Source organism: Aptenodytes forsteri, unplaced genomic scaffold (assembly GCF_000699145.1).
Source record: "Aptenodytes forsteri isolate BGI_AS27 unplaced genomic scaffold, ASM69914v1 Scaffold238, whole genome shotgun sequence".
In the NCBI taxonomy this organism is placed as follows: domain Eukaryota; kingdom Metazoa; phylum Chordata; class Aves; order Sphenisciformes; family Spheniscidae; genus Aptenodytes; species Aptenodytes forsteri.
The window spans coordinates 517,601-527,672 of record NW_008794584.1 but is presented as its reverse complement, the minus strand read 5'-3'; the positions used below and the strand labels follow the sequence as shown (position 1 = coordinate 527,672).

The 10,072-nt window shown below is 56.3% G+C and overlaps 2 protein-coding genes across 2 annotated transcripts in view; both read left to right on the top strand.

Moving 5' to 3' along the window:
• Window positions 1-2,943: 2,943 nt before the first annotated feature.
• Window positions 2,944-4,035, top strand: LOC103893491 (testis-specific serine/threonine-protein kinase 4-like). Its single transcript, XM_019470291.1, is given in 4 exon segments — window positions 2,944-3,009; window positions 3,137-3,351; window positions 3,695-3,808; window positions 3,810-4,035. Coding segments are annotated over 4 exon segments (621 nt in total).
• A 2,564-nt stretch (window positions 4,036-6,599) lies between these two features.
• The window catches only part of ABHD12 (abhydrolase domain containing 12), a 53,337-nt gene continuing 49,864 nt past the window's right edge, over window positions 6,600-10,072 (top strand). The window contains exon 1 of the mRNA XM_009272623.1: window positions 6,600-6,733. Within this exon, the coding sequence (XP_009270898.1) occupies window positions 6,600-6,733 (134 nt within the window). The remainder of the gene's footprint in view (window positions 6,734-10,072) is intronic.

The following is a 10,072-nucleotide window of genomic DNA, read 5'->3' as shown; positions in this document are numbered from 1 at the left end:
GGGAAGTGGCTCTAGGGGCCTGCGAGCAGGGGCAGATCTCCACGGGAGCCCCGGCAGATCTCCACGGGAGCCCCGGCGCTGGCAGGCGCCCGGCCACGGGGGGGAGGCGCCGAGTAGCTGCCCGGGGCTCCCGGGTCCCTGCTGCGTGCACATGCCTCCCGGAGGGCGGGAGTAAGAGTGCAGGGGGTCCTTCTCCTGCCGCGTCCTGCGCAGCTCTCCCCTGCATCACTTGGGGAGGAAGAGCCCCCACAGCCTGAGCTGGCCCCAGGGGCTGCGCCCCACCTTTGCGGGGCAGGTGCGTTGGTGCTCTGAGGCACGGCTTTGGGGAGGCTGTTGATGGAAATAATGGGCTCAGTGCAAGCTGGTGGATGGAAACGTGTGTGTGAAAGCACTGCAAGGCCCAGCGCAGCCAGAGCAGCGCTGGTAATGGAGAAGGCTGTTCCTGGGACATGGGTCCCGGGATGCTTCCCTGCTTGCATGGGGCAACTTGGACAACTCATTGGCAGATGGCCCTGCATCCTCGCAGCAGGAGAACAGCCTGCAGGCATTGCCTTCAAGCTGATGTTCAACGTGGGGAAAAGCAACCAGCAGGCAGCAAGCTGCCCTCAAGTTCATGGACCTGAGCTGAGCAGGACCTGCTGGCAAAGGGCCACCCCGTTAGGGCTCATGATGCCTAGAGGTCTAAGGTCAGTCCAAAAGGTTATTGTCAGCGTGTTTAAGATGGTGGCTGCTGGCCTGTTGTAAGAGGTGCAAGAGCTGCCATTCACTTTAGCCAAGCCAGTGGTAAGTATCACCCTGACTTCAACAGCCTGCGTTGTGGTGTGTACTGTGGACTTGTTACTGGGAAAGCTGTACTGGGTCCTCGGCCCTACACAGCCACTCTGCACAGGGTGCACTCTCCGACAGGACGTGGTTGGTGCATCAGTGGGGAGTGAAGGGGGGCGCTGGGCTGTCAGAGGTGCTTCAGCAGAAGCACAGTATTTTCAAAGTCATCAGGTGAACAAACCTGGCGTGGCACATGGGGAAAAAAATTCCCTGAGACTATTAGATCAGTTCAACAGCTTATTGTCAGTGTGCTTACCATCATCATCATTGGCTTGACAGCCATCGGCACTCAAAAGGTTCCCCAGGAGCAAAGCAAGGCCCTGGTTGCTGTTGTCCCTCTCCCGTGTCATGCACAAGTGACCCTGGCCAGAGCACCGGCACAACCATCTGGGTGCTTGTAAGCAGGGCAGTGCGCCAGTGTGAGCAGGTAAAAGCCACTTGCTTGAAGAGTTCGTGGCTATCACCGTTCCCTCTCATAAGTTGTCACACTGAGTTCTGGATTGGCTTTCCTTGCAGTTCCGCTGGCACCTCGTCCTGGAGGAGCTCAGCTTCACCAAGCTGCTATTTGGCCCCCGAATTCCTCCCAGTGCCAAGCAGCTGGTGTTTGGGCCTAATTTTCCTGAACCTGCCAGCAGAGGAGTTGCATCCTGCTGCCTCAGCCGCTCAGCAGCTGCCTTTTCCAGCAGGTGCTCTGCACGTCCAGTGCAAGCACACAAGCAGCGAGACCCGCCCCGTGCCAGTCTCAATTTCCAGCCTAGTCTTGGTTGTGAAAGATGTGCTCGCCCAGAGCAGGGAGTGTTGCAAAGAGCAAAACTGTAGTTTTCCAAGCTTGCCAAAGAGCTCTGGAAGAGGTTTCACCAGAAAGCCCTTTGCTGCCACCTGCCCAGCCTCTCAGCCCAGGACACGTCAGGGTCCAGCCCCTGCAGCCCCAATGAGCGAGCTCTGCATCCCCCAGGCTGGGGCTGCTGGCAGCACTCCCCCCACAGCCGGAGTTGGGGACCCCCTCCCAGCTGCCATCTCCATGGCAGCTGATGCATGACAAGGGGGGGAACTGTGATGGCTCCAGGGCGTGGGGTTCTCGGCCCAGGGCAGGCAGCGAGAGGGCTCGTGTGTCGTCCCTCCTCAAGCAAGAGTGCTCGACTGTTGTCCCCTCTTGCGGCCTGGGCAGCACACGTTGGGGACCTCAGCTCTTCTGCTGCTGCTGCTGCTGCTCCATGGGCTCTTCTAGGCCAGCTCAGGTATTTGACCTTCCAGCTGGGAGGCTGCGTCTCGGCCATGGCTATGTGGGGGGGGCCCATGTTCTGGAGGGGCTCGGAGGAGCTTTCTCAGAAATGACTGGCTAGCTACTGCTGCAAGGCTGCAGGAGAGGAGGGATCTTGTCTGCTCCTGCCCACTGTGCCCCGCAGCCATCCCGGCTGCCCTCCTTGTCACCCCACCTCGGTGGGTCATCAGTGGGTGGGTGGCTGCTGCTGGCACTCGCCAGGCCTTGGCATGAGCTGCACTGGGGGCCGAACCCTGAGCAGGAGTTTGCCCAGAGGAGGGCGAGGGGTGCTGGGGGCCAGGAAGGACACAGAGGTCTTGGGGGTGCTTGGTTCCAGCTGGGTTCACCCAGCCTTGCTTGACCCCTCCCAAGCTGTGCTGCCCACAGGCATGGCAGAGGCACCCCCCACCCCGAGACTGTCCTGGTGCTGGGGAAGACGGGCTCTCAGCTCAGGGCACTGCTGGTTCACGGTGCTTACTAGGAGGTGTATGAGGGTGCAGCCCCCGCACTGTGGCACAAGGTGGCCATCAAGGTCATCTCCAAAAGGAAGGCGCTGGAGGAAGACCTCAGGAAGCTCCTGCCCCATCAGGTGTAGGCAGGGCAAGCAGGTGGCATTGGCAGGGGGCAGTGGGGGGACCCCCTGAGCATCAAGAAATGCTGCGGGGCAAGGGGGGGCATCGGAGGGTCCCTGGGGCATCAGGGGCTAAGGAGGGCAGGGGGAGCACCCTTTGGGGAGCTTCATGGGCAGTGGTGCTACTGGGAGGCTCAACGGGGCAGGGGTGTTGGAGGGGTCGAAGGGGCAGGGAGTGGTTGGGGGAGTCCATGGGGTAGGGGGGCACTGGGGGCACCGGGGGGCAATGGGCAGGAATTCAGAGGGGCAGGGAGCTATTGGCGGTGGGAGCTCCAGGAGGATGGCAGCCATGGTGGGCACTTTGTGGGGAGCTGCCAGGGGTTAGGGGAGCATTGGTGGGCAAAAGGGGTGGGTGTGCAAGGCAAAGGGGGGCCAGAGGGGGGCAGGCCTGTCCCACGTCAAGACCCTGCTGCCCACAGGTCTTGAAGGGCTTGTGCCACAAGCACCTTATCAGGCTGTACCAAGGCATGGAGACCAGGACGGGCTTCCACCTCCTCATGGAGCTGGCCCCCTCAGGGAGCATCCTGGAGCAGGTGCAGGGCCAGGGGCCCTGCTCCCAGGGCCAGGCAGGGCTCTGGTTCTCCCAGCTGCTCTTCACCCTGGCCTACCTGCACAGCAGGGCCATTGTCCACTGGTGCGTGAGCACGGGGGCACAAGGTCCCCGCTCTGGCAGCTGGGGGCAGAGCTCCCCGAGGCAGTGAGGGCTCTGCAGGGCTCCGGCCATGCTGCCTGGAGGATCATTCCCCCCAGCCCAGGCAATGGAGGGCCTCCTGGAAGACCCTCTTTGCCTCCACATGGCAAAGGAGGCACCCTTACCTACCCTCCCTCTACACAGCCACCTGCCCCACAGCTCCCAGTCCAAGCCCTCCTCCTCCCAGAGGAGCCCCCGGCCCCTCATCTACCCACAGCTCCCTCCTTGGCTACAGCTGTCATCTGCCCCTGCCTGCCCCCAGCATGTGCTGCCTCTCCCCCCGCAGGGACCTGAAGCTGGAAAACCTTCTCCTGGACAGCGAGGAAAACGTGAAGGTCTCCATCTCCAGCTTCTCCAGGACGGTGGCCCTGCAGGATGCCACATGTGGGGCTGCCCACCAAGGCAGTGCTGAGCCAAACCTTCTGCAGGTCCTATGTTTACGCCTGTCCCGAGATCCTGCAGGCACAGCCCTACGACCACTTCCTGGCAGACACCTGGAGCGCCGGGGTCATCCTCTATGCCCTGCTCCTGGGCTGCATGCCCTTTGATGCCAGCCATCTGCGGCGCCTCCTGCACCAGACCCAGCGGCGCCCTGTCTTTCCCCTGAGAGGACATGGGGAACTTTGAAGGGCATGGGGAGGGTGCTGGGGGGGGCAGGGGGCAGCTGGGGGTCATCAGGGGAGAGCTGGAGGGCACTGTGGGGGCCGAGTAGAGGAGCATTGGGGGCAGCTGGGGCACCAGGGGCCAGGACGTTGGGGTGGGAGTGTGCAGGTCTCCCAGACGGGCAGGTAGGGGCAGCTGGGGGTCATCAGGGGAGAGCTGGAGGGCACTGTGGGGGCCGTGGGAGCAGTAGAGGAGCTAGGGGGCATTGAGGAGCATTGGGGGCAGCTGGGGCACCAGGGGCCAGGACGTTGGGGTGGGAGTGTGCAGGGGTCTCCCAGACGTTGGGCTTCCCCCAGGCCCCACCCTGACCCCCATGTCCCCCCAGGAGGTGATCTTGCGCCTGCTGTGCCCAGCCCGCCAGAGCCTCTCAGCTGCCGAACTGCTCTGGACCTGCTGGGTCTCTTGGTTCCTGCCCTCGGGCACCTAGGCTGCCAAGCACTTGGCACCCACATGCAGTTTTGGGGCCCCCTCGACTTCAGGGGGCTGCTAATAAAAGCCTCTCTTGGCTCCCTCTTTCCTTGCAGAGCTCCCATCATGGAGAACCCCTGCAAGGGACCTCCCCCAGTTCATGGTGTCATCACCCTCCAGCCCACAAAGCAGCCTCCCCATCTGGGGACATCTCTCCATTCAAAGCCTCTCTGTGAGCACGGGAGCTGCCAGGCCCCAGGAATCTGGAGGTTCCCACCATGAGCAGAGCCACCCCCAGCCTCCCAGGACTGTTTCTCCAGTCCCTTTGTCATCTTTGTGGCCCTTTGCAGCACTTGCTCCAGTATGTCCATGTCTCTCTCGTACTGGGAGGCCCAGAACTGGACATGGTGCACTGGGGGTGGCCTTATCACAGCTGAGGGGAGGGGAAGGATCACCTCCCTCCACCCTCTGGCAGCACTCTCCCTAATGCAGCCCAGGAGGCTCTTGGCCTTTGTTGCCCCAAGGGTGCACTGATGCCTCATGTCCAACTTGGTGTCCACCAGGAGACCTCCAGGGCCTTCTCTGCCAAGTTGCTTTCCAGCTGGTCGGTCAGCCTCTGGCATGTACTGTATCAGGTTGCTTCAGCATTATCTCCCCGTCATAAAGCCATGACAATCTACTACTCCTGATGGCCGCCTTGTCCTCCATGTGTCTGGAAATGGTTTCCAGGATTACTTGCTCCATCACCTTCCCAGGGATCGAGTTGAGGCTGGCTGGCCTGTAGTTCCCTGCATCCTCCTGCTCGCCCTCCTTGAAGATAGCAGCGACACTTGCTTTCTGCCAGTCCCTAGGAACCTCTCCCCATCACCATGGCCGTAATTACACAGGTGATGGAGAATGGTCTCAGAAGGACTTCAGCCTGCTCCCTCAGCACTCCGGGGGTATCCCATCTGCTCCCAGGGACTTGTGCCTGTCCTGTTTGTTTAAATGTTCCTCAAACCTGTTCTCCCTTCCCAGGGGGAACTCTTCCTCACCCCAGCCACTCCCTCTGGCCTCAGGGGCCACGATTCCTGAAGGCAGCAAAGGCCAGAAAGTTTTGAGGACATGGCTGGCTGGTTGTCACACCTCCAGCATGTTCTGGTGCCTGGGGTTTACCCTCCCTACGTGCAGGACTTTTTGCACATCCCTTTGTTGAACTTCATGAGGCTCATTTCTCCAGCCTGGCCAGTCACCTCTGAACAGCAGCACAACCCTCTGGTGTATCAGCCACTCCTCTCAGTTTTTGATCATCTGCAAACTCGCTGAGGGTGCACTCTGACCCATCATCCAGGTCATTAATAAAGAGGAGAAAGAGTAGTGGCCCCTGGAGCAGGTTGCCCAGAGAAGCTGTGGATGCCCCATCACTGGAAGTGTTCAAAGTCAGTTTGGACAAGGCTTAAAGCAACTGGATCAAGTGAAAGATGTCCCTGCCCATGGCAGAGAGGTTGGACTAGATGATCTTCAAGGTCCTTGCCAACCCAAACCACTCTGATTCTATGATTCTGCATGGACTCTCGAATTCCTGGAGATGAAGTCACCAGATCTGCAGCATCTGGAGGAGGTTCACGGAAAACTGAGGTGAGCAAAAAGGGGTTTGAATGACATCCCTGCACCTCGTGACCGTCTGTCACTGAGCACTGTCACTGGCATGCAAGATGGTCAGCATGGAGAAAACTGTGGCAAGACACCTTCGGGACACCTTCAGACACACTGGTGAAGAATTGCCCAGGCAGGCAGGTGAGTAGAAATGCTTCCCAGATGATTTACTTCTTAACTGACAACTCTGTAATCTAAAAAGCACTGCTCATTTCAACACAGGGCTTTCAGAAACTGGCTTAGCTACAGCCAAGGATGGATCAGGAGAGTGGTGGAAGCACTCTAGCTTTGCTGGAGAGGCTTGGCTCAGCCCCTGCAAGCACACTGGAGCACTAGGACACACTGAAACTCTGTCCAGCTCCACTGGCTTCAGTCAGCTCTGTGTCTACTGTCGACTAGGCAAACTAACGGGTAGCAAGCAGGGAGCTGTGCTGACTTGGGAACATCAGCAAGCGACACTTCTGAGTCATTAGGAGCATTGTGCGATGGACCTTTCCGAAGTTGGCTCCACCGTTAGTAACCTGGATTTTCCTGCCTTCAGGAAGTCAGCACAGAAGGATGGCTCCACATCTGAACTCTGCATAATTTCCTCTACATGGTCCAACTTGGGGACAGCTGGGTAAGCAGCATGAAGAAGCCCATGGTGCTGTGCTGCAAAGGCAGCAGCTGGAGGAGTGCTCAACCCACCGGAAAGCCCTGCACTGCCCGTCAAGCACAAACAAGCGCCACCAACTTGAGCTATAGAATTTGTGTGATTAGTGGCTAGGGAAACCTTGTAGCATCAGGTTTCCCTCTTTGTCCTGTCAGAGAGGAGCAGTTTGAGGAACAGAAAGCTGTAGGTAGCTGTCCTAGCAGGCCTCTCTGCATTTCCAGAGGTACTGCTGCCTTCCTCAGCAGGGTGCAGTCTCCTTCTGCTATGCCCTGAGTCACCTCTCCTTGGCTTTTGCCCCCCTTTCAAGTACCTCCTCGAAGGAGGTGGCTCTGCTCTTTTCTGATTTCTCTGCTGCTTTGAATATCCTTGTGCTCTCCAGAGACTTATCATCCAGTGGTTTCCTAACCAGTACTTTCTCCTGGCCTTTCGGGGTTCCTTCAGTGTCTCCTGCTCTGGATTCTGTCCTTTGGGGAGACCTGGTTGAGCTCATCCACAGCCAAACACAGCTCTCATCCCTTCTCTTGATAACATTACTTAGGATCTGTGCTCACTTGCTGTCCTTTGCTTTTCATCTATCTTCCTCATCTCCAGGCCAGGCAGGTGAGTTCAGGTGCAGCTGCCTCTGGAGAATACAGGGTGGGGAGGAGATTGCCATCGGTGCAGTCCAGCAGGCTGTGTCCTTGCACCACGGTCTGTCTCCAGACCTCTTCCAGAGCATCCCAGACAGACAGAAACCCTACAGAACATGTCCTTGCCCACAGGGATAGTTTATACTATTGCTCTACCATAATCTTTGTTCATGCCTTGAGCTAAGAAATCTCAAATTCTTTCCCAACCTTTACTCTGACTGGATTTTCCTGTTCTTCCTGTACATGCTCTCTTTGTTGAACCACACAGAATTACTGGCTGCTAAGAAATCCTGTGGCAGCACATTCCCTAAGCTGTTTTGCATTGTTCAGATGAAATATTTGGTGACTGCAGATGGTACAATTTCACCCTGGTTTGCCTACAACAGCAGCTGAAGTACAGTTTGTAGTGGACCCTTGCCTTAACAAACCCCCATCAAGTCCACCAGAATTCAACCATGGCATTTGAGGTTAATTTGGAATTCAGAATGGATGCTGTGCATTGATTTCTGTGAGTGGGCAAATTTCTGAGGCAGCACTCATCTCTTTCAATAGGTAAGAAGGGCAAGTACTGATCCCAAATGGGAGAACCTCTTCATATTCTATAAATTATGTACGAGCAACACAGAGGACATTACACTAAAAAAAAAAAAAAAAAGTGGTGATTTCTGAATCTTAAAAGTCTGATATGATGGGAGAGACCAAACAAGCACCTGTTTATACTTGTACATAGTTAAGGAAGAGGCAGCTTTAGAAATACTGAGAAAAGCTTAAGGTCACCACAAGAAAATACTTGCTTGTCTCCTTTCTAGCACAGAGAAAAAGCCAACCAGTATTAAGACCCATGCCACAAATAAAGACTTTCAAATAATTTTCCTTAGTCATCCTTCTCAGTAATAAACTTCACCTGGAGGCATCTCAGAGGATTTATGATGCCTGAGTCCATTCACCTTGTATCAAAGCCTGTTGGGCAGCTTGCAATTCCCTCTTCAGAGGACTGCACTGTCACTCCCAAGGAGCCCCATGCAGCCTTTGCAAAGTCTGCTTTTGGAGTGACCACCACTCATGACATGCTGTCGCCAGGCAAAGCTCCTAACACATGGCTAACGATCCCCAATTGCAGCATTCAGTCTTCCCAATGAGATGTAGGAAACAAAACAAAATCAGAGGGACAAGAACACTCCCCCTTGCTGTTCAAAGCATGCAAGAGAACAAGCAGTCTTTCCAAAAGCCTGGCTGAAAATTTTAGCAATTATGATCTGGTCGAGAGAAAATCTCTAAAAGGTCTCAAATGTTAGGAGAAGCTTCCAGAGACATGACAAAGCACATATCAGCACATTACACAGCACTTTCTGCTAGCTATCCATAACTGCTGAGATAGTTGAAGCTTGTATTTTAACAATTGCTTCCTCCTTTTTGGTCCACTGCCTTGTCTTTGCTCCTGGCATTAATTCACTCATGTATTTCTCTTGAATCTCCATGTTCCATCAGGTACAGGATCAGTCAGCACCAAGTCAGAAGAAACGGATGCAAGACAGCTGAGATCACTTGTCCAAAGAGCCATTTTCCAGGAATTGCTTCACTTTTTCACTTTACAGGAACACGGAAGGTACCCTAATAGATCAACCCAGCAGCAGCAGTGGCAGATGGAACACGAGCATGGCTGCTTTCTGCAGTGCATTGCTGTCCTGCTCCCCAGTGGTAGAGACAGCATAGTCACCAGCTATTGCTGATACTGGAGGGGATGTTTTATTTGTTCTTTATTTGCCACCACTTGTTTCCAGTGCAGAATCCCCACACTGCTAGGGAAGCGCTGTAGCAAGTTAGTCTTGCCTGTGTGCATCTGTAGAGATCAGCAGATGAGGATGTGCTTTCCAAAGTGGTATCATAACCTCCCCACAAGGCTACAGAGCAAATGGGAGGGGGACAATCACATCCGAAACTTTGATATGGCTGCCTTCTGCTTCAGAGAAAGTTTTGGAAGACAAAATAGTAGAAGGTGATGATCTCTGACTGTTCAGGGACCAAGGCTGATTATCTGTGTCATCTCGGTGCTTCATTCCTGTCCTCACTGCTGAGTCTAACAGTCAGGGCTACTGCTAGCTTTGCCTCTCTCCACATCCTTGTATCAGCTATGCCATTTCTCCATGCTCAGATGTGTGCTGTAGCTTAGCCTCTAGCCGCGGGCAGGGCCTCACAGCCCCTCCAGGCCCATGCAGACCAGGTGGTGTTCTTTCATTCGCAACTGCCCTGTTTCCCCGTGTCCCACTGGCTCTTCACATGGACGCAGTTTAATGATGCCAGGATCATCCCCCCCACTGCCCCTTGCGAGCGGCAGCTCAGCAAACCCGGTGTCCATTCCAGGTGCTGGGGTGCCAACATTTCCAGTCACCCGCAGGTTTCCATGACACCAGAGGGAGTATCTCCCAGGTCCCTGCACTGGGACACGCACCAGCTCGGCACCTCACACTTCACCACAGGGCCCTGCACACTCTGACGTGCCCCTGCCTCGCCCTGCGCTCCCCACCCGTCGTGCCCTGGCAGCCCCAGGAGGGCCGATGCCCCGCTGCGCCCCTTCGCTCCCAAAGCCGGCAGGGTCATCTGCTCGCACCGCCACGGCTCCCACGCCCAGCAGAGAGGGGCACGCAGGGCCCGAAGCCGCGCGTGCCGCACACGGACA